This window comes from Henckelia pumila, chromosome 1, assembly GCF_033568475.1.
Source record: "Henckelia pumila isolate YLH828 chromosome 1, ASM3356847v2, whole genome shotgun sequence".
Lineage (NCBI taxonomy): Eukaryota > Viridiplantae > Streptophyta > Magnoliopsida > Lamiales > Gesneriaceae > Henckelia > Henckelia pumila.
In genome coordinates, this window is record NC_133120.1 from 69,428,343 (window position 1) to 69,452,808 (window position 24,466).

General features: G+C 39.6%; 1 protein-coding gene and 1 long non-coding RNA gene across 2 annotated transcripts; one reads left to right on the forward strand and one right to left on the reverse strand.

Annotated features, from left to right (window-relative positions):
- Nucleotides 1-1,154: 1,154 nt before the first annotated feature.
- On the reverse strand, nt 1,155-3,769 carry LOC140876506 (uncharacterized). Its single transcript, XR_012148816.1, has 3 exons — nt 3,632-3,769; nt 1,923-1,984; nt 1,155-1,304 (listed from the first exon to the last, which is right to left on the reverse strand). It is a non-coding gene; the product is annotated as an uncharacterized lncRNA (long non-coding RNA).
- A 1,518-nt stretch (nt 3,770-5,287) lies between these two features.
- On the forward strand, nt 5,288-7,446 carry LOC140875404 (guanine nucleotide-binding protein subunit gamma 1-like). The gene is made up of 4 exons (XM_073279070.1): nt 5,288-5,643; nt 6,708-6,760; nt 6,857-6,901; nt 7,069-7,446. Exons 1-4 carry the CDS (start codon nt 5,527-5,529, stop codon nt 7,151-7,153), a joined length of 300 nt encoding a protein of 99 aa, XP_073135171.1. The 5' UTR covers nt 5,288-5,526; the 3' UTR covers nt 7,154-7,446.
- The last annotated feature ends 17,020 nt before the right edge of the window (nt 7,447-24,466 follow it).

The window sequence follows — 24,466 nt, forward strand, 5'->3', positions numbered from 1 at the left end:
AAAGTTGAGAATTTTAGGACAATTAGCCCTTAAAATAAAGATAGAGATTTTTTTTGTTTTTTGAAGATTATTTTAAATATTTCGTCTTTGACTTCACCAAATTAATTTTAATTTGATTATTAAGTGGTGCTTTGTTTTAATAAGATAGTAAGATGCGAGACCTACTCTATTTTTTAAATTGAATCTTGGGATTTTTGACTTATTATTGCTGACAATAGTTAATAAAGTGTAAATTTACACATGTCGTGTGCCTATATAGTTTGAAATTTTTTATAATTTTTGTTATTTTCAAATTAGTGACTAATTTCATATATATTTTATTAGGAGGGATCTAAATTTTACAAATAGTTTGAATTCAAAAATATAGACAGATATGTGATTGAAGATTTAAAAATAATGATATTTTAGGAAAATAAAAAATTCATCTATAAAGTTATATAACAAAGGTTAAATTGTAATTTTAAATAAAATTCATGAAATTAATTAGATCGAAATTAGTTAATATAGATACCACAACTTTCATTAAATAGCAACATACTAAGATATTATTCTGTTATTCTACAATCTATAACGCGGCCAAGACCAAGACAAGCTATCAATGGTATGATACCACAATGTGGTATTTGGTTTTTTTCAAAAATAAAAATAAAATAAAAAAATACAACATCAAATGAATATATCAATATGTATGGCATAAGATTGAAATTACTGCATCCTCAAAATTCTCATTGATCATTCGGTAGACTATTATTAGAATAATCTATCTCATGCATCATTAGTGTGAGGCCTCGAGTTGCTAATCTCAATCTTAGGACAATTAAAGAATAATCATCCTTAATTAAAAAGACAAGAAATCAAATTTTTTTTTTTTCAAATGGGGGTGAGCTCGAGCCGCAACTATTTGCAGCACGAGCACTCCCTTTCGCTGCGCAAAACAGAAGCTCAAAACAGGGTGCGCTCGAGCTGCATTTTCTGCAGCTCGGGCCTGTCCTGGGCAGGTACAAGCCCTGTTTTGCAGCTTCGTTTCTGATATATAAAAACCCTTCCAAACATGTTATAACAAATCCAAAACATGCATTCATATAAACATCAAGTTCTAAACATGCTTACAAGCATTTCTTACATTCCTCTAGTTGCTTACAATCCATCAAAAGAACAAGAGTTCTTTAACTACAACCAAACATAGAATTTCTAACATGTTTGCTAAGGATCTAGATCTCCTCGTTTCTGCTACAAACCCCGAGTCCACAATTTTATCTCGATCATCTTCTTTCAAGGTTGTCTTTGACCTGTTCCAGCCCCTTCTATTGTCATGCTCACATACAAACAAAATAATAGCCGAAACATCCGGTGAGAATATAATTCTCAGTATAAAAGACATACACATGCAAGAATAACATATATCAATTTCAAGATATAAAAAGAAAATTTCATAATGTAAAAAAACTTCGTTTATTGATATTTAAAGCCGCTCCAGGCCTCAAGATTCGTATACAACCTTGGGTTTTGAGATTAAAGCCTCTCCAGGCCTCAAGACTCATACCAGATCTTGGATAAAGATTTAAAGCCGCTCAAAGCCTCAAGATTCACATCTGAACCTTGGATGGATCCATTTTCGGTAATTCATCTCCGATACGACATCAAAGATAATCAATATAATCAAAGATCCACTACCTGTGATGGATCAACAATTCTAGTTCTAAAACAAGAACATATACACAACAAGTATGTGATTTTCTTCAGGAATACTCAAGAAATCATCGATCTCGAGTATCATATCCCTTTTCAATCGATGTCGTCTTATACCTTTTCTTTTCTTCTTGGTTCTTGAGTGATTCCAAATTTGAAATTATATCACCAAAAACACATATATCAAACTTTATTCAAACTCATCATTCATTTTTCAAAGAAACACTTCAAACCTAGCTCAACTTCTTCTTCGGTTCGAAGGCTAAACTCTCGAGTCGTCAAGCTTCAACATAATCTGAAATAAAGTGATCATAAGCTCAATATATTGGCAAAGCGTTCAATCACGTTCAGCTCAATCAACAAAATATCAAAACGACTTCAACGGCGTAACGACTGAAAATCGATAACCGAAACGATATCAAACTCAATCTAATATACTTCAACCAACATATATCAACAAGTTATCATCCAAATCTCAGCATATCAATGTAACGCCCCACTGTATCAAGACGAGTCTTTTCAGCGTGCTTATGTCCTCACTCACACGCACCCTGAAAACTTCCCAGGGGGTCACCCATCCTATAATTGCCCCAAGTCAAGCACGCTTAACTTTGGAGTTCTTATGTGATGAGCTTCCGAAAAGAAGATGCACCTTCTTGATATGAGCAGTACATATGAAATCTTTTAAGCTCTCCTCAACTATGTAGTCCCATACCTACACAGTCTCAGAATCCCCTCTCATTTCGGCACGGGATCGGTTCATTCATGTCTCCCTCCGCCTAGAAGCCTACCAGGAGCCGCTCATTGTCCGTGCAACCTCTTGGCACCGGCGATCACTCCCTGCCTCTTCAGCCCCGGGCGTCACATGCCCACCAGCTTCCGCTTGGTTCGTCCCCGAACCATACCGTACTAAGAGAGGTCGGCTCTGATACCATTTGTAACGCCCCACTGTATCAAGACGAGTCTTTTCAGCGTGCTTATGTCCTCACTCACACGCACCCTGAAAACTCCAGGGGGTCACCCATCCTATAATTGCCCCAAGTCAAGCACGCTTAACTTTGGAGTTCTTATGTGATGAGCTTCCGAAAAGAAGATGCACCTTCTTGATATGAGCAGTACATATGAAATCTTTTAAGCTCTCCTCAACTATGTAGTCCCATACCTACACAGTCTCAGAATCCCCTCTCATTTCGGCACGGGATCGGTTCATTCATGTCTCCCTCCGCCTAGAAGCCTACCAGGAGCCGCTCATTGTCCGTGCAACCTCTTGGCACCGGCGATCACTCCCTGCCTCTTCAGCCCCGGGCGTCACATGCCCACCAGCTTCCGCTTGGTTCGTCCCCGAACCATACCGTACTAAGAGAGGTCGGCTCTGATACCATTTGTAACGCCCCACTGTATCAAGACGAGTCTTTTCAGCGTGCTTATGTCCTCACTCACACGCACCCTGAAAACTTCCCAGGGGGTCACCCATCCTATAATTGTCCCAAGTCAAGCACGCTTAACTTTGGAGTTCTTATGTGATGAGCTTCCGAAAAGAAGATGCACCTTCTTGATATGAGCAGTACATATGAAATCTTTTAAGCTCTCCTCAACTATGTAGTCCCATACCTACACAGTCTCAGAATCCCCTCTCATTTCGGCACGGGATCGGTTCATTCATGTCCCCCTCCGCCTAGAAGCCTACCAGGAGCCGCTCATTGTCCGTGCAACCTCTTGGCACCGGCGATCACTCCCTGCCTCTTCAGCCCCGGGCGTCACAATCAAGGTGCAAGGGTTCGAACTATAGCTGGAAAATCATAACAAATACAAACGATATTCGTTCTTCGCTCCGATTTCGAATATACAAAATATAAAAGCGCAAGAACATGAATAGAGCATAAAAATCTGATTCCTCCAATATTCTGATTTTGAAACATGCTGGAAACAAAATAATACTCACACCAAATCGTAGCTCTCTTCGCAAGGATTCTGGAACTATGCTCGGAATTAAATTCGGATAATCGGATCAAAAGATATGAATGATTGAAGATCAAATTCAAATGAAGAAGATGAAGTCTCGATCTCTGCTCTAAAATTTCTAAATGAAATAACTCAATTACACGTATAACAAGCTGACTAATCAATTAAAATTGGATATATTCAAGCTAAATTACAATTCAGCCCCTAGAACTTCAAAAATTGCAAAATAGACCTCGGACCTTTTTTTAATTTAATTTTAATTCTAAATAATTTAAGAATATTAGAATTTAAATCTAAACTCTAAAAATTTTCAAATTAAATATTCTCGAATTCAAATTAAATAATCTTGGATTAAATGAAATAATCACGGGCCTTACAATTAGCGTGTGAGTTACGCAAGTGGATAAAGTATATTGAGAAAGCTCTATGTGACTAAGAGCATGTTTAATGGTGAGATGATGTTGGTGTGATGAAGTTGATAACTTTATAGCATTATGATGTCAGCGATTAAAACTTCATTGCTTGGTGCTACGAGGATGAAATGATGTCGTAGGGAGTATGTCGAAATATACATTTTTTATTTCGTTCAATATATTTTTATTTAAAAACAAAATAAATTTGCACAATACAAAAAATTAAAATTACACATTATTAAATTATAAATATTACGGAAATTTCATATTTCAAATTTTATATTACACATAATTAGAACTTAAAATTTTGCACACAAATTTAAAAACATAATTTAACAAATCACACACATAATTAAGAAAAAAATACATTATTAATTATTCATCCCCATGAAAACTCTAGATTATTAAATTTATTTTATAATTAAATTTATTTTTTATTTAATTTTAATAATTTAAAACGGCCAGATGTTTGATCTTAACGACCCGAAAAATCTGGCTGTTAGATCAACTTTATTTTTAAAAAAATTAAAAAAAGATAAAAAATGGGCTTCACCGAGTGGGGCCCACTGCATCCTCGCACGCGGATATCCGCGTGCGAGATTCTCGCCCCTTGAAGGGGCCAAAAATGATGTGGGCCAAGGATGTGGGCTTCATCGCTCCACATCCTCGGCCATTGTACATGATCTAAGGTAGTGACAAAATTTTCAAAATTTTGAAAATTTTGTTAAGAAAAAGTTGATAATTGTTTCTTAAAAGCTATCTCAAATATCAAATTTTGAAAATTTTGTTAAGAAAAAGTTGATAATTGTTTCTTAAAAGCTATCTCAAACACCACTTAACTTTATCAAAAAAGTATTGATACGAGAAATCAAACCTTCAAACTTAATGATTATTTGATCTTGCATTCAACTAATCCTACAAAAGCGCCTTTAATCCACCGTCCGTTGGATTTAAAAAAAATAAAAATTCAGGCTTATCAATGCTAATGTGACATCTTGTCCTATAGGAGAAGGGAGAAGCCAAGAACAAATGACATGCCCAAAATTATCATTAGAATATGAGAACGAATCCAACTACATTACATAAAAATCGATCTTGTGACGAAAGTCTTCCGTTAGGTGGAACAAAGAAACATGAAAAGACAAAAAAAATAAAAGGAAAAAATAATAATAATTAAAAAAAAGCCCACCACCTTTCTCTCATCATTCGATTCTTGACAAAAATTCAAGTAAAGAAAGAAATCACCACTCAAAAAATGCGTCTTTCTCACTTCTACTACAACTTTCTGTTTACTTTTTCCAAACCAAGAATTTCCCAATTTCATCAAGTTTGTCATCACAACTGATTAAAAATGTGCTTTGCATAGTCCAAATTCACTATCCGTTTTTTGGCTCTTTTTTTTTTTGTGCGTTTCTTGATTGCAATTAAAATAAAAAAGCGAACGCATTACAAGTATTATAGGATGCAAGCAGGAAGCTCAGGCGAGGTGCGATCGGTTGTGGGCGCCACAGATGTGAAAGGGAAACACAGGATTGCTGCTGAATTGAAGAGACTTGAGCAGGAAACTCGATTCTTGGAGGTTTTTTCCCCCCATCTTTTTGAATTTCTTCTCATATATATGATTATAATCTATACATGTGTGTGTATATATATATTGTTGGTTTTGTTATGTGGGAAATTGGGTTTTGGTATCGTTGTTGATTGCCAGCTGTGAAACATGAAATGCATAGATAGACTTTTGCCTTTTCTTGGTGAGTTTTCTGATTAGATAGCGCTGTTAAATTTGTCTATTTCTCCTAGTTAGGCAAGACATTTGAAAAAAAACAAATAAATTTTTCGGTCGTGCTTAACTTTATTTTGTGGTGGATTCGAAATTCAATCGATCAATATGAATCTTAGTAGTTGTTGGATTATTATCAAGAACTGTGAAGGACGGATTTTTCTGTTCGTTGAAGGAGCCATACCTTTTGGCACTAGGGAATTTTATTATATTTGTTTATAGTAATTATTGGATCATGAGAAATAGGGAAGAGAGTTGTAGTTTGCAAAGGATGTATGTAGTTCTTAGGATCAGAGTGGGTTGAACTAACATATTCGGACCCGAAATTTAATATAAGATCATGCCACGGAAGGCACTGCTGTGTCCGGTTGGAACTGAGTACTTTGTTTATGAGATGATGTGCAAATCAGTTATAGATTCCTTACTCCAAAAAGGCGCCGGTATTATCTCTTTTTCGTCGTGTCTTTCTAACAATTTGTGACTGAAGTTGTGCTTCTCTCTTTATCATTATCCCATGAATACTTTTTTTTTTTTTTTAAAAGATGATTTGGGATTGTGTTTTTAATTGAGTTGTCTTCCGCGATGAGAAAAAACTAGCTCGATTCCTGTAAAAAATAAAGAATAGCTTCACTTTTTTTTATCAGTCATGTGTTGAGGTTTGATGATGGATATATGAATCATGGGATAGTGTTCCAAACATGTATTATATATCTCAGCCAATGTATCATCGGAATTGAACTCCAGCCAAAAGGGATTTATGATTTCTGTTCTTGTTCTTTGTCCCTATATTGTGATTGTCTATTGAATGCTCCATGCAACATGGGAAGAATAAAGTAGTTTCCATGACTATATTTGCCATTCAGGAGGAATTGGAACTAATCGAGAAAACAGGAAAAGTGTCGTTTGCATGCAAAGAGTAAGTAAAAACTGAAGAAGATTATTCCAGTACGTGCTAGGTTTATGCCATTTGCATTTTGCCAAACCTTTGACGGAACATTGTGTTTTTTTATAGGCTACTGAGCAGTATTGAAACAACTCCAGATCCACTACTCCCAATGTAAGAGCTTTCTCTTGCTTGTATATCTACTATGTACGCCTAGCGTATGTATGTTTGAGTATGTGGTTATAATGATATTTGAACTTTGGTGTTCTTGCTTTCTTATTTAGGAAAAAATACAACCGTTGAACTATTTTTACTTTTGTTAATATAAATGTGTTTTCCAGAACATATGGTCCGATGCATACAACATGGGATAGATGGTTTGAAGGGCCACAAGATGCTTCGGGGTGCAGATGCTGGATACTATGATCGGTTGCTGCTTGTGTTCAAGAATTCCTATTTGTTCAGTCGAGATTTAGGCAGAAGAATTCTCTTAAAACCGGCACAATGGTGGTGTCATGTGATGTTCGGAATGAAAATGCTCGAGTTTGTTGGAAACCACTGTGTTCTCTGTTTCCCATGCTTTGACATACCTTTACTCTGGAGTTTGGTGCAATATTCTGTCAGGGATGTTGAAATCTGTAACGTTTGATATACAAAACTGAGAGAAGATACACTCGCTTATGGTTACACTCGAATTCAATGAACTTTACTTGAGATTCTGAACTGAATTTATATTCTAATAACAATCAACGTAGGAAATGTATCTCACCCAGTATAGAATCTGTTATGCAATCGATCCACCAATACACAGAAATTCACCAAGAACACAAAGAAGTAATCTAAACCTCAGCTGTAGAATACTATGCCCGAATGATAATCACAATATAAGCAAATAACAGAACAATATGCAAGAATATCAACAAGATATAGTTTACGTGGTTCGGCAATGATGTGCCTACATCCACGGGAAAGTAAACCAACTTTTATTATTCCAATTCAATATCCGAATACAAAAGTTTTAATCATCCATGATTCATTCGTATACAATCAAATACATGAACCAGAAGATTTCCGAGCTACCCCAGCTGCTTGATCTTCTTCTTTGATTGATAATTCTTTTGAATCTTGAATCTGATTCCCTTGCTTCAGATTTATTGTCTCCAAGATGATTGAGAGTGTGTGTGCTTCTGTATCTCTTTTGTTCGAACTGCATTCAACTAACTCTTTGTGCATGCTTATAACAGAAGCTGTTAAATGGCCCCAACGGCTATCTCACTATTGGGCTTCCAACACTTCATGTAATAATTTGGGCTGATGATTTAATTCAATCCCTTGGCCATGAGAAGAGTAAAAGTCCAGCCCAACTCCTAACTCCCAAATAGCAGCCTTTAGTTCCCTCGCACGAGGCCTAGTCACCAATTATAGACAGAGATCCAACAAATCTCCACCTTGTCTATAAACGACCCCTCTCCAACTTCAAAAATTTAATGTTAAGTCCTTACCACCATCCCAACCAAGTTTAGACACAACTTAAACTTGGATTGAGGTATTGTTTTAGTCAATTCATCAGCTGGATTATACTCTGTCCCTATTTTCTCTACATTAACTTCTCCTTTGGCTATTATATCTCTGATGAAATGAAGCTTGATATCTATATGTTTGGAACACTCATGGAAGACCTGATGCTTGGAAAGATGAATGGCACTCTGGTTGTCACAATGACGTGTGACTTGATCTTGATGTATACCGAGCTCAAATGACAATCCCTTCATCCATATTGACTCCTTAACTACTTCAGTTACAACTATATATTCAGCCTCTGTAGTTGATAGTGCAATCACCGACTGTAATATTGCCTTCCAGTTCACAGTTGTTCCAAACATGGTGAAGATGAAACTGGTTAAGGATGTTTTTGTGTCCAAGTTTCCTGCAAAGTCAGTCTACAAACCCCTCTATAGCTTTTGTTTCATCCTCTTGTTTCTTGAACATTAGTCCAAAGCTAACTGATCCTTTCAAATATCTTAGGATCCATTTCAGTGCTTCACAGTGATCTTTACCTGGATTTGCCATGAACCTTGAAACCACGCTTGTGGCATGAGCTAGATCAGACCTGCTACACACCATTCCATACATTATGCTCTCCACTGCACTGGCGTAGGGCACTTTTGCCATGTCGTCCTAATCATCTTCATTTACTAGAGATTGATCTTGTGATAGTTTATGATGTTGTGCTAGGGGAATAGTTGTAGCTTTGGACTCATCCATATTGAATCTTTTCAGAACTTTGATAAAATATGACTCTTGGTTTAAGGGCAAAGTCTTTTCCTTTCTGTTTCTTTTAATTTCCATTCCCAAGATCCTTCTAGCCTCTCCTAGATCTTTCATTTCAAACTTGAAGTTTATCCCCTCCTTTAACCTTTCAATCCCAAATTTATCCCTGCTTGCTATTAACATATAATCCACATAGAGCAAAAGATATGTCTTTGATTGATCCTTCTTTGTTTTATAGTATACACAACTATCAAAACTAGTTCTTTCGAATCTGATTTCCTCCATGAATTCATCAAACTTCTTATACAACTGTCTAGGACTTTGTTATAGGCCATACAAAGATCTCTCTAATAGACATACCTTGTTCTTGACATTGGTGTAAGAATGCCCTTTTGGCAATTCCATCAAAATAGTTTCCTCAAGGTCACCATGAAGAAAAGCCGTTTTGACATCTAATCTAGCTGTGTGAATATAGCCAGAATCAACCTAATGGAGGAGTGTTTGACCACTAGAGAATATATTTCATTAAAGTCTAACCCCTCGATTTGTGAGTAACCCTTTGCAACTAATCTGACTTTAAACTTCAACCTTTGTGCTGCTGTGGCATCCTATTTGAGTTTGTATATCCATTTGTAGCCCAATATTCTGTCATCTTTCTTTTTATCTACAAATTTCCAAGTATTATTCTTCAAAAGTGAATCCAGCTCTTCTTTCATGACCCTTTGCCATTGTGTCCTATCTTTGCTAGACATTGCATCTTCATAAGAGATAGGTTCGGAGCCAATCTCATATACCCTCCCAACTTTCGATAAAATCATGCAATCCGTAAGCTTCATAAAATCATTAACTTCGCCCTCAAGTTTCAAAATACTCTACACCAAGTTCAACCTTTATTTGCACAGATCAAAAGGATTTTTTCGGTTAACTTTTAGGCTCAAGTATATGAACAGAAGATAAGTATGGATATATGTATCAATGGTAATCAATAACTCAGGATTCAAGCAAAGAGATTGGATTTTTTCAATTTGGGCAGTATTGAGTAGCTAAAATATTATTTGCATTGCATTGCGAGATATTTATCTTGGCTTCCTTCTACTCAATACATTATTCATCTTTTTGCCTTGTATTTGGATTAGAATTTCAATTCAATTTTTTTCTTTTTTTTTTTCAAGGCCTCCCCTCACCTTACTTTCTCTGCCATTAAACTTTTTCTTTTCTTTTGCAACTTTTTAGCTACTCATTTTTTGTTTGGTATTTTTCATATCAAGACTAACAAATGAATAGTGAAAAAAAAACTCAATTGATTCAAAAAAATTGCCTAAATCATTTCCATGTTCATAAAAATCTACCTCAGTTTCAAGCAAAAATCACAAGAGTTAAGAGTTAATTCATCTAATTCACCTTACAAATCCACATTGTAGTAACCCGTATCCAAAAGTAATGATTAATAGGTAATTAATCAAGTGATCATGTTTAAATTTAATAAAACATGATTAAAAAAATTCCAAATGGATTAACAGAGCCCGAAAATAGATCCAGGATACTCAAAAATGGTGGGCATGGCTCGGGAGGTTCGGACGCTCCGAACTGGTGTTCGGAGGACCCGAACGTGATCGGAGTCAGGAACGGAGGCCCGAGGAGTTTGGACGATCCAAAGAGGATTTCGGAGGATCCGAAGAGGATCGGAGGCTCCGTCGGTGGAATCGGAGGACCCGAACAGGGTTAGGGCTTATGTCATCAATTACGTCAGCAAGGTTACGTCATGGCTGACGTCACTGATGGGACTTCGGAGGACCCGAAGTTAGGATCGGACGATCCGATCGTGTTCGGACGATCCAAAGTCATGATCGAAGGATCCAAACCAGTTCGAAGGGCCCGAAGCCTAGTTCTGACGGCCCGAACTTCGTCTATAAATAGAGGAGCCGAGGTTCATTTGTGACTCGCTCATTTCCTCTCTTCTCTCTCAATTCCTAGGCCTTCTAACTCAGATCTAGGGAGATCTAGGCGTCCTACGGGAAATCCGGAAGTGGCTTAGTGATCTAGGCGTCGTCGCGGAGCTGTGACCTAGTTTTGTGGCTATCGACAGCAAAGGGCTAACGACGGACGTAGGTATAGCTTTGGCATCCTAAAAATATTTAGGAGTATGCATTAGCTTAGTTAAGGCTTTTAGAGCTTTATTGTTGATGCATGGATATTTGCATTGTAGTAGCAGTAGAATGGACTATAGGCTTGGAGTATAGGCCAGTGGAGCTAGGTTTTGACCAGCAGTGTTACAGGTACGTAAGTACTGACCGAGATAGCCGGCATGATATATTTGCATGTATGTTGCATGAGTATGTGCTATATGTCTTATCATGTTTTAGCATGTTTTACCATCTTAGCACATACATAATTTTACATGTGACTGCATCCGGAGAGATGTGAGTCATTGACAGTCTCCATAGGGAACAGTGATCTCATATTGGACTCGAGTCAGGTATGACAGTTTCCATATGGGACTTGTATCCTGTTTTGGATTCGGGTCAGGATGGGGTTGGCTCAGCCCTGATATGGAATATACGAGTACCCCGTGGAGTAGCTCTCTAGCCGGTACTGTAAATTTCCGGTGCCATGAGCAAGTGTTTTCACTTGAGTTTTAAATCATATTGTGTGCGCATATTTGTATTTATATCATTGCTTTCGTATTGAGCGTTGTCGCTCACGCCCCTGTGTTTGGGTATCGTGGTATACCTTGTGGCTGGGCAGGTTTGAGGCTGGACGGTCCAGACGGCTCTCAGCAGGATTGAGCTTGGGAGAGTGCGAGGTTGTAGAGGGTAGGGATTTGTTTACCTTGAACCTTAGATTTGGTTGTATAATAATACTTATACACGATTGTTATCGTCGGTTGTATTCTGCCGATTGGATTTGTTGTATTTTAATTATCCGCATCTTTACGCTTTAAGTTTAATTTCATACGCTTTTATCGTAACTCTGATTAGTAGTGAATCCGGGTTGGGTCACTACATTTTTGGTATCAGAGCGCATTGCACTGGGAATTTCGTAAAGCGGATTAAGTTATTATCTGTTATTGTGTAACAGATGGCAGATTATGATGAGAGCCACGATAGCGGAGGCGGCGGTCATTGGGGCGACCCGAATGATCGTAGACGTCGTCAAGGATAGCCTGAGGAGCGCAAGCAAGTGAGCATGCACAGATTCAAGGAGGTTAGCCCGAAGCCTTTGTCGGGAGGTGAGACATTTGAAGAAGCGGAGGATTGGCTTGAGAGGATGGAGCAGTGTTTTCAGGAGTTCCGTTGCACAGATGAGGATAGGATGGAGGTTCTTGCCTTAATGCTTGAGGGACGAGCGAGGAAGTGGTGGAGATCTACTTCCGCACCGTTCATAGCAGCTAGAGGAGTATCACATGGGCTGAGTTCCGTACTGCTTATCAGAGGTTGTATTTTCCTCCAGCTCTTCGTCAGGCGAAAACCAGTGAGTTTCTGAGTTTGCGACAGGGGACGATGACGATTGAGGAGTACCAGTAGAAGTTCTTTGATCTGATACCTTTTTGTCCTCATGTTGCTGATAGTTCTATGGCGAAGTTTGACCATTTCCTTCAGGGTTTGAATCCTGATATTCATCGGATTGTTGCTATGGGCGGCGATGGGACTTATGAGGATTTGGTGAACCGTTGTCGCCAGGCTGAGGACAGTATTCGGAGGAACAGGGGACTTTACTCTTCTTCTTCCAGGTCAGCGAGTGCCAGTGCTTTGGGCCCTAAGGGACAGTCTTTCAAGAATCCAGGATGTACTTCTTCTTCTTCCTCTGGATCTGGTGGAGTGCATAACTTTGGCGGTCAGAGGCCGAACCGTTGTCGTCAGTGCAGACGTAGAAATCCGCCAGGGCAGTGTGGTCGATCGACCACTGCATGTTTCCAGTGTGGCCAGGAGGGTCACATGAAGAGGGATTGTCCGATGCTGATTGGGGCAGCGAGTGGTTCTGGAGGTTCTCAGGCATCTGTTCAGCCACCTTTCCAGCAGCAGTTTTCGCAGCAGCGCCAGCAGCCGCAGCAGTCTCAGCGACAGCCTACTCAGACTCCTTCTTGGGGTCATTCTTCTTTGAGGCCACGTGCCCAGGGTCAGGTCTTTGCGCTTAACCAGGAGCATAAAGAGGCTGACAGTGATCGGATGATTGCAGATATCTGTAGTTTATGTGGTTTTCCTGCATATATTTTAATTGATACCGGTGCATCGCATTCTTTCGTTTCAGCATGTTTTGCTAAGAAGTATAAGTTGTCATATATTCCTCTAGACGTGTTATTAGTGGTTTCTACTCCTATGGGTAGCGAGGTTTTAGCCAAGCGTCTAGTTGTGGGTTGTGTTTTGGATTTTGAGGGGCATCAGCTTAGTGCTAACCTGATGATTCTAGCGATGGAGGATTTCGATTGCATCATTGGGATAGATCTATTGACTGCCTACCGAGCGATAGTGGATTGCTATCAGAGGTTTGTTCAGTTTCGACCTGAGGATGACGAGTCATGGTATTTCTATGGTGAGGGAGCACGACCTCCGATGCCAGTAGTTTCTGCTCTGAAGGCCCGACGTGCTTTAGAGTCTGGCGGGGAAGGCTACCTTATCTACGCCATTGACGCATCCTTGGGAGAGCCAGATATCCGGGAGATACCAGTGGTTCGTGACTGCCCAGATGTATTTCCGAAGGAAATTCCAGGTTTTCCACCAGTGAGGGAGATCGAGTTTGGCATTGAGTTAGTGCCAGTGACTGTACCAATTTCCAGAACTCCTTATCGTTTAGCGCCATCAGAAATGAAAGAACTGCAGAAGAAATTAAAAGTTCTTCTTGGTAAGGGCTATATTCGACCCAGTTTTTTGCCGTGGGGAGCCCAGTGTTGTTTGTCAAGAAGAAGAATGGTTCAATGCGGTTGTGTATTGATTACCGTCAGTTGAATCAAGCGACAATGAAGAATAAGTATCCTCTTCCGCGGATAGATGATCTCTTTGATCAGTTACAGGGTACTTCTGTATATTCGAAGATTGATCTTTGGTCTGGGTATCATCAGTTGCGAGTTCAGCAGGAGGATATTCCTAAGACAATATTCCGTACGCGGTATGGGCACTATGAGTTTCTAGTGATGCCGTTTGGTCTGACGAATGCTCCAGCTGTCTTTATGGATCTGATGAACAGGGTGTTCCGTGATTTTCTAGATAAGTTCGTGGTGGTGTTCATCGATGACATTTTGGTGTATTCTCGCAGCATGGATGAGCATGCCTATCATCTCTATACTGTATTGCAGGTCTTGAGGGAGAGACAGTTGTACGCGAAGTTGAGCAAGTGTGATTTCTAGATTGACCGAGTTGTGTTCCTTGGTCATGTCATTTCTCAGGAGGGCGTATCTTTTGACCCTAGCAAGACAGAGGCTATTCTGAATTGGTCGCGTCCGACTACAGCTTCTGAGATTCGTAGTTTCCTTGGTTTGGCAGGATACTATCGACGTTTTGTGGAGAACTTCTCTCAGATAGCTAAGCCTTTGACTCAGTTGACGAAGAAAGATGCTTCTTTCGTGTGGTTTGATGCTTGTGAAGACAGTTTTCGTGAGTTGAGACGTCGTTTGACGACAGCTCCAGTTCTTGCTTTGCCGTCTGGATCAGGTGTTTTTGTAGTCTTTACCGATGCTTCTCTCCAGGGTTTGGGATGCGTGTTGACTCAGAATGGCCACGTGATCGCTTATGCTTCTCGACAGCTGAAGACTCACGAGGAGAACTATCCCGTTCATGATCTAGTGCTTGCAGCCATTGTCTTTGCCTTGAAGATATGGCGTCACTATTTGTACGGAGAACGATTTAAGATCTTCACCGATCATAAGAGTTTGAAGTATCTGTTCACTCAAGCTGAGTTGAACATGCGGCAGCGTCGTTGGATGGATCTGTTGAAAGATTATGACTGTGAGATCAAGTACCATTCAGGTTCTTCTAAACCCGTTGCTGATGCGCTTAGTCGCAAGGTCTATGTGAGTTCTCTTCGTACCAGTTTAGTTTCAAAGGAAGTGGAGGAGTGTTGTTCTTTAGGATTCACATTCCGTCATAAGAAAGAACATCAAGGGATTCGTGTTTCTTCTGTGCTTGCAGAGCCATCATTGTATCGACGAATCCGTGAAGCTCACTGTTCTGATCTGAAGACGCAGAAGTTGGCCCGTTTGGCTAAGAGTGATAGTACTTCTGGTTTTCATCTGCAGGGAGACGGTCTGTTGTGTCTTTCTGGTCAAGTAGTTGTACCCGAGAATTCTACTTTGAGGGATGAGATCTTATCGCAAGCTCACCATAGTCGATTCTCTGTACATCCAGGCAGCATGAAGATGTATAAGGATCTTCGCACTCGATTTTGGTGGAAGGGATGAAGCGCAGCGTTTATCAGTTCGTGTCCCGATTCCTTGTGTGTCAGCAGGTCAAGGCAGAGTTTAGACGACCCGGAGGGTTACTTCACAGCTTAGAGATTCCTGAGTGGAAGTGGGAGCATGTGACGATGGACTTTGTCACCCACTTGCCTATGTCTTCCAGGAATTGTGACGCTATTTGGGATGTCGTGGACCGGTTGTCAAAGTCAGCGCAATTTCTTCCCTATAACCGCGATTATACCTTAGATAGGATGGTGCAATTGTATGTGCGGGAGATTGTTCGATTGCATAGGATTCCGTTGAGCATTGTCAGCGATAGAGATCCGAGATTTACCTCGAGATTTTGGGGTAGTTTCCAGCAAGCCCTTGGTACTACTTTGAGCCTGAGTACGACTTATCATCCAGAGACGGATGGACAATCCGAGCGTACTATTCGCACTTTAGAGGATATGCTTCGCGCGGTGATGATGGATTTTGGCCCAGCGTGGCATGATTATTTACCCTTGGTGAAGTTCGCTTATAACAATAGTTTCCATCGCAACATTGGCATGTCACCATTTGAGGCTCTTTACGGACGTCGTTGTCGTACACCTTTGTTTTGGGACGAGGTTGGCGAGCGTCAGGTTGAGGGTCCTCAGATGATTCAGCAGATGAATAATGCAGTGGAGTTGATCCGACGCAGGATTAAGGCGGCCCAGGATCGACAAGCTAGCTACGCGAACACTCACCGGAGACCGTTACACTTCGAGGTGGGAGAGCATGTGTTCTTGCGTGTGTCACCTTTCCGGAAGGTGATGAGATTTGGTTGCAAGGGTAAGCTGACACCGAGATTTATTGGTCCTTTCGAGATTCTCGAGAAGGTTGGGGATGTGGCTTATCGTCTGGCCTTGACACCCGATCTTTCGGAGATTCACGATGTGTTCCACGTGTCCTTGTTGAGGCAGTACGTGGCGGACGAGTCGCATATTTTGCATCCGACCAAGGTAAAGGTAGATCAGGATCTATCATATGTGGAGAAACCCCTGCGGATTCTAGACAGGAAGGACAAGGTACTTTGTAACAAGCGTATACCGTTGGTGATGGTACAGTGGCAGCGCAGAGGTACAGAAGAAGCTACTTGGGAGTTAGAGAGCTGGATGTTAGCCGAACACCCCGAGTTATTTTGAGATTTTGTAATTCTTTGTATCGAGTTTGTACTTGTTCAGTTGTAATAAAGAATATTCGTGTTGAATCTTGTACTTTTCCTCTGACTTTAATTTGAGGACGAAATTTATTAAGTGGGGGAGAATGTAATAACCCATATCCAAAAGTAATGATTAATAGGTAATTAATCAAGTGATCATGTTTAAATTTAATAAAACATGATTAAAGAAATTCCAAATGGATTAACGAAGCCCGAAAATAGATCCAGGATACTCGAAAATGGTGGGCATGGCTCGGGAGGTTCGGATGCACCGAACTGGTGTTCAGAGGACCGAACATGATCGGAGTCAGGAACGGAGGCCCGAGGAGTTCGGACGATCCGAAGAGGATTTCGGAGGATCCGAAGAGGATTGGAGGCTCCGTCGGTGGAATCGGAGGACCCGAACAGGGTTATGGCTTACGTCATCAATTACGTCAGCAAGGTTACGTCATGGCTGACGTCACTGATGGGACTTCGGAGGACCCGAAGTTAGGATCGAATGATCCGATCGTGTTCGAACGATCCGAAGTCATGATCGGAGGATCCGAACCAGTTCGGAGGGCCCGAAGCCTAGTTCGGACGGCCCGAACTTCGTCTATAAATAGAGGAGCCGAGGTTCATTTGTGACTCGCTCATTTTCTCTCTTCTCTCTCAATTCCTAGGCCTTCTAACTCAGATCTATTGAGATCTAGGCGTCCTACAGGAAATCCGAAAGTGGCTTAGTGATCTAGGCGTCGTCGCGGAGCTGTGACCTAGTTTTGAGGCTATCGACAGCAAAGGGCTAATGACGGACGCAGGTATAGCTTTGGCATCCTAAAAATATTTAGGAGTATGCATTAGCCTAGTTAAGGATTTTAGAGCTTTATTGTTGATGCATGGATATTGGCATTGTAGTAGCAGTAGACTGGACTATAGGCTTGGAGTATAGGCCAGTGGAGCTAGGTTTTGACCAGCAGTGTTAGAGGTACGTAAGTACTGACCGAGATAGACAGCATGATATATTTGCATGTATGTTGCATGAGTATGTGCTATATGTCTTATCATGTTTTAGCATGTTTTACTGTCTTAGCACATACATGATTTTACGTGTGACTGCATCCGGAGAGATGTGAGTCATTGACAGTCTCCATAGGGAACAGTGATCTCATATTGGACTCGAGTAAGGTATGACAGTTTTCATATGGGACTTGTATCCTGTTTTGGATTCGGGTTAGGATGGGGTTGGCTCATCTCTGATATGGAATATACGAGTACCCCGCGGAGTAGCTCTCTAGCCGGTACTGTATATTCCCGGTGCCATGAGCAAGTGTTTTCACTTGAGTTTTAAATCATATTGTGTGCGCATATTTGTATTTATTTCATTGCTTTCGTATTGAGCGTTGTCGCTCACACCCCTGTGTTTGGGTATCGTGGTGTACCTTGTGGCGGGGCAGGTTTGAGGCTGGACGGTCCAGGCGGCTCTCAACAGGATTGAGCTTGGGAGAGTGCGAGGTTGTAGAGGGTAGGGATTTGTTTACCCTGAACCTTCGATTTGGTTGTATAATAATACTTATACACGATTGTTATCGTTGGTTGTATTCTGCCGATTAGATTTGTTGTATTTTAATTATCCGCATCTTTACGCTTTAAGTTTAATTGCATGCGCTTTTATCGTAACTCTGATTAGTAGTGGATCCGGGTTGGGTCACTACACACATAATTGTTCTCTAATTGCTAGGAGTATCGAAAATCATGGAATTCGTGCATATATGAGAGAACTCAAGATTAAATATAGCTAACAGTGACTTTTCAGCAGAAATTTTTTTTCATCATAGACCAACATATTTACACATCATGCCTTTAACTCTCTAATCATAAAAAAATTCTCAAATTTCTCACACCCCCAAACTTAAATATGTGCATTGTCCTCAATGTACAATATTAAATAAAAACAAGGCACCGAACGTCAGTACTCGATATCATCTTGATCATCCACTACTCTTCTTCAGGGGTGGCGCCTAAACTCTTTCAGCTTTGAATTTTTACCTACAACAATCAAAATTATCATTGATGTCTAATTTCCTCATGCAAAAAAAAAATATAATAAAATAAAAACAAATAAAAAAATAAAAATAAAGCAAATAAACAAAAATAGTTTGGGTTTCCTCACAAGAAGCGCTTTGTTTATAGTCCATAGCCCGACTATATGCCAATTCTAGTCTGTTGCCACTTTTTTGAAGGTTTTCCCTTCTCTTTCACCCTCCAAACATATTAAATTACCCTCTTGAACTTTACTTTCTCTTTCTTCTTCCTTGGAACCTTCGGATTTTTCTCCCTTGAAAATTTTACTGCATTAAAAACTTTGCTTCACCTTCTCAGTGGATGGATTTTCAGCCTCCTTGAACACATTAAAAATTACCTTCTTACCTTCAACATCCATCGAAAACTCTCCTTTCATTACATCGATCTTGGCATCAGCAGTAGCCAAGAATGGTCTTTCCAATATCAACGGTATATTTACATCCTTCTTCATATCTAACACAACAAAATCCGTAGGAAAAATAAATTTATCTATTTTTACCAAAACATCCTCGATGATTCCACGAGAATATATGAGCGATCTATCGGCTAGCTGCAATGCGATTTTCATGTACTTCACCTTACAAAGTCCTAAACTCCTGAAAACAGACAAATGCATCAAATTAATGCTAGCTCCTAAATCACATAATGCTTTATTAAAATTAAAAGAAACAATAGTACAAAGAAAAGTAAAAATCCCTGGATCTTTTAATTTTTGTGGCATCTTTTTTTGAAGGATAGCACAGCATTCTTCAGTCAGGTTCACTGTCATAAACTCCTCCAAATTCCTCTTCCTAGAAATCACCTCTTTCAAGAATTTAACATAATTCGGTATTTGCAATAAAGCATCGATGAATGAAATATTGATATAATGTTTCTTGAAAATCTCAAGAAATTTGGCAAACTAATCATCCAATGCTTTCTTCTTGAATCTCTGGGATAAGGAAGCTTTGGTTTAAACATAGGTTTCTCTTCAGGCTCAACTTCAACTCCATAGGCTTACCCTCACCAACTTCAACATCTTCAACTCTCTTCTCCTCCTTCTCCACTTCAGATTTCGGTTCACCAACTCCAACTTCTTTTCCACTCCTCAACTTTTTGGCTTCATAGTGCTCAATTGGATTCATCTCAGTATTACTTGGGAACTGACCTCGGTTGTGATCTTTAAATTCAGTCTCCAGTTGCCCAATTTGTGTCTCCAAATATTTCATAGTAGCATCCATATTGCTTATATGCATCTCTAGGCTATCGAGACGAGACTCACTCATTGCCATCATTTTTCCAGATTCCACCACAAAAGTACTAAACACATCCTCCAAAGATAGCCTCCCTTATCCCTTATTTGTATTAAATCTCGGAGAGGAATTCAATATATTCTTGTCATTCGCTTAAGAAATATTTTCATGGTTACGCAATTCAGGATGATAAGAATTAAGGAAAGTGGTACCTCGATATCCTCAATAGCCTCTAGTGTTAATGTATTGGACCTCGTCAGGAATGTGTGTCTGTGCAATAGTGACAGCCTTAGCTTCAGAATTTTCAGTGCTCATAACTGCTTTCTGTGAAGTCAAAGCCGAGGCTTGAGCAGATAAAGATGTAAGAGGATCCATGACATACATTCCGGCTGATTGCCTGATTCCAGATCGTTCAGTCGGCCACTGAAAACTGTTGATTGTCATTTGCTCCAGCATCTCATATTCCTGAGCAGGATCCTTTGCAAATATTGTGCCTCCAGCTGAAGAATCCAAAGACATCCTTGTTGGAGAATTCAGTCCATTATAAAAAATTCAATCTGCTCCCAATATGCAAATTTATGATTTGGGCATCGCTTGAGTAAATCCTTGTAATGCTTCCAAACCTCGTACAGCTGTTCAGAATCATGCTGCATAAATGTGTTGATTTCGATCATCAGTTGGGTGGACTTGGCAGGTGGAAAATATTTTGCTAGAAATTTCACTTCCATGTCTTCCCAAGTAGTAATGCTCCCCAACGGTAGTGATTGAAGCCAACACCTTGCTTGATCCCTGAAAGAAAACGGAAACAAGAGAAATCTAATAATGTCCTCAGAAACATCATTCATTTTTATCGTATCATGATCTCAAAAAACATCCTCAGATGCAAATGAGGATCAGTCATGTCGCTTCCATTGAACTGGTTCTATTGAACCGGGTTGATCAGTGCAGGCTTTAGCTCAAAATTGTTAGCATTATTAATGGTTGCACGAGCTATTCCAGAATAGTGAGCTTGGACTACGGGGCTGTGATCTCTAATTGGCACCAAAGGAGGTGGATTATTCTTAGCCATATCTTTCACTTCTTCTCTTCTTAACTTTCTCAAATCTCTTGCATTTCTTTCGATCTCAGGATCAAAAAGTAGAGAGTCAACGCTTTGAGATCTTCACATAAACTGCAAAACAAAGAAAACAATGAATCAGTAACTAAAAATAATAAAAAAATTTAAATTAAAATATATACTAATTGGTCCGACAACGGCGCCAAAAAATTGTTGCGTAATTTCTTGCTCGCAAGCGCACGATTGTCAATTTTTAATATAGAGTGAGTAGAGTATTGTTCCCACGAGGAGTATGCTTGAAAATTATATTAGTGCTTGTAATTAAAATATGCTAAATTTTATCTAGAAAATTAATAATGAGATTTTTTCAAATTCAAATAAATTAAATAAGAAAACTAATGAGCAAATAAAACACTTGAGAGAAAATCAATGAGAGAAAATATTTAGAGGATTTGATTTCACTTAGTTTCGACAAAAACTATTTTTAATTAATTTATATTCATGAATTCCTTTCATCTAATAACCAAAAACACTTAAGAATTTCTATTTTCCTCTACCGAGCAACAAATAGAATGTATCAATTAAACTTTGATTTCAATATCCCTATTAAAAATCTAGGCTTAATGATATGTGAAAATGATGTTCTACACAAGATCTGTTAAAGTTATACATCCTCCCGAGCTATATAAACATTAACAGTGTATTTTATATTGGTCCTATTCAAAATACTCTCTCTCGAGCACCAATTTCAAATAAACATGATAATTAAATTATTGATCAAGTAATTGAAAGACAATCAATTTTAGAAAATACAATTAAATTAAAGAAATTCAATCAAATAAATTAAAAAGTCATAGAAGTCGTCTCCACTAAGCTACATCATCCTCTAGACTTGAAAGTTTAGTTCATGATAAAAAAAAATAAGCAAAAAAAATCATGTTCTTTGAAATAGACATTAATTCAGAATTTAAAGAAGAAAAGATAAGGAAAACAAAGCCGAAGTAGCGTCCGTGTCCTTCGTCTTTGAAGTTTTCTCTTCCAACTTTCTTCTTCTTCCTTCAACGTGTGTGCAGCTCTTCTTCTCTCGATCCTTTCTCTCGTGTTGCCACTGTTTTTTTCTTCTGATTGTGCGGCCTCCAACCCTCATTTATGCATCCTTGAAGGCCCTTTTATATGTGCTTGAAGCTCGTTAAAGAAAGCCCAACAAAACCAAGAGTTTTAAAAGTTCAAAATTTTGCACATATTTTCGCACAGGCCGGCGCTGGAGCGCTTTGTTACTGGTGCTGGGGCGTTGGATTTTCGAACAGATAGCGCAGAGGTGCTCTTGTGCAGCGCATGGGTGCTGCCCTTTCATCATTATTGCACTGGACGCTGATGCTCGTGTCCAGCGCGCAACATTCTTGTAAAAATCATATTTCGGAGTTTTAGCCGTTGGATCGAGCTGAAATTTTTACAACAGCTTTAAAACATCTTGAATTCATTTTAAACGGTGAAGATCGGATTTTTATGTCTCTAGAATCTCCGATAATTTTTGAATGTTTGTGGCTTGTGATTTCTTCTTGCGCCTCTTCTCGGTACTTAACTTCCAATCCTTGCATATCACAAAAATAACAAACATATACGCATAAAATTGCTTGATACATCAGAAAAGCCAAGTAAAATCATATGAAAATTAAGTGCATAAAATGCACTTATCACCTAGCCAACTTATAAATGCTGAGATTGTCTATTGTTTGAGAAGTGGATCAGTCATGATCTTGCTCCTGTTTCGCCTCACTTCTTGGATTTTGGTCAGGAGGTGTAGCGATCCAACCTGGATCCACTACCTAATCAGAGTTAGAACATAATTAAGCATGAAATTAAAATAAATACATAAATTCGCTGCAAAAGACTTAAATAAATGCTGGTCGGCGGAATACAACCGACTAAAAAAATTTGATTATACAACCCAATCGAATAATTAATCCTAAATACAATTAAAACCTACAGCTAAACCTGCTATCTTCAATGGTCACTGGCCTCTCCTAGCTACTGGACGCACTACCTGCACCTGCCCCATCGAATGAGGTGTCCAGATATACAGAAAATATTGGATGTGAGCGACTACGCTCAATACAAAAGCAATGATATATAAAATATATGCAGCACATAAATGACTTTAAAACAAGGGTAAATCAGTTTTCTCAGGGCGCCATGAATATAAAGCGCCGTGCTGGATAGCTAGTCCGCGGGGTCGCTCGTATATTCCCCTATCAACTATAGCGTCTAATCCACCATCGTGGTCGCTCCTAATGATAGAAAAACCAGGGGCTGAGCCTCCCCAGACACGAATCCATAAGGAGTAACTCATCACCAATGGAAACTTTCATGACTCATATCTCATGGGATTCAGTCCAGTATGTATAAAAATATGCATGTGGTAAAGCAATAAAAACATGGAAAACAGATAGCACATACTCATGCAACACATATATCATATATCATGCTGGCCATCTCAGTCAGTACTTACGTACCTTACTAAAGGCAGTCCTAGCAGTCCAACTCTAGGTTCTCAAGCTTATCATCAGCTCTACAATGCAAATACCCATGCATTAATAATTAAGCTTTAAAAGCCTTAACTAAGCTATTGCATACTCATAAATATTTTAGGAAGCCAAAGCTATACCTTCGTCCGTCATCAGTCCGCTGATCGCGATAGTCCCAAAACTTAGGCACAGCTCTGCTACTACCCCGTAGCGCGTAGCCATTTCCGGCTCGCCAATATGACATCTAAAAAGCCCCTAAATAGCTAAAAAACTACAAGAAGAAGAAGAGAAAAGATGAATTGGTGCACTGAGAAATGGACTCGGCTGCCCCTTATATAGACAGCGATCGGACCATCCGATCACATGTTTGGAGCCTCCGATCCTGATTGGAGCGTCCGAATCCTCTGTCCAAACTCCGTCAGCTAACCACGTTTCTAGATTCTAGAGGATGCCTGCCGACACTACTTCGGAGCATCCGATCCACCTTCGGAGCGTCCGAAGTCCCCTCAATGACATCATCAATGACGAATTAATTCCGGACAGCTGGCTATGCAAGATCGGAGCCTTCGATCTGAGTTTGGAGCCTCCGAACTCATCAGAGCATCCGTTCTTGGGTATTGGCTCCGTTCATGGTTTGGACCTTCCGAACATGGTTCGGAGCATCCGATCCCTCCGAGCCCTCGGAACCTTCCCCACCATTTTCGAGTGTTCTGGATCCATTTTTAAACTCATAAGATCCTTTTGGAAATACCTTAATCATGTTTTATTTAATCTAAACATGATCACTTGATTAATTATCCATTAATCATTAATTCTGGATATGGATAACTACATTCTCACCCCCTTAAAAGATTTCGTCCTCGAAATCTAGGCTAAATCTCGAGAACATATTGAAGACCCTTCTTGCATGTCAGGTCGAATATCTTTTGACACAATCAGTCTCTTGTCAAAATCCTTCAAGCTTCATTAATGCTGAACCGCATTAGTAATCTCCAAACTCCTTAGTTTGGCTCTCGCAGAAA

What these genes read in the sequence shown, in the direction of transcription:
- LOC140875404 (XM_073279070.1), top strand. Translation starts at nt 5,527, where the DNA reads ATGCAAGCAGGAAGCTCAGGCGAGGTGCGATCGGTTGTGGGCGCCACA. An exon ending in AGGAAACTCGATTCTTGGAG is followed by an intron (nt 5,644 to 6,707) that starts GTTTTTTCCCCC and finishes TTTGCCATTCAG; the next exon opens with GAGGAATTGGAACTAATCGA. An exon ending in CCAGATCCACTACTCCCAAT is followed by an intron (nt 6,902 to 7,068) that starts GTAAGAGCTTTC and finishes TGTGTTTTCCAG; the next exon opens with AACATATGGTCCGATGCATA.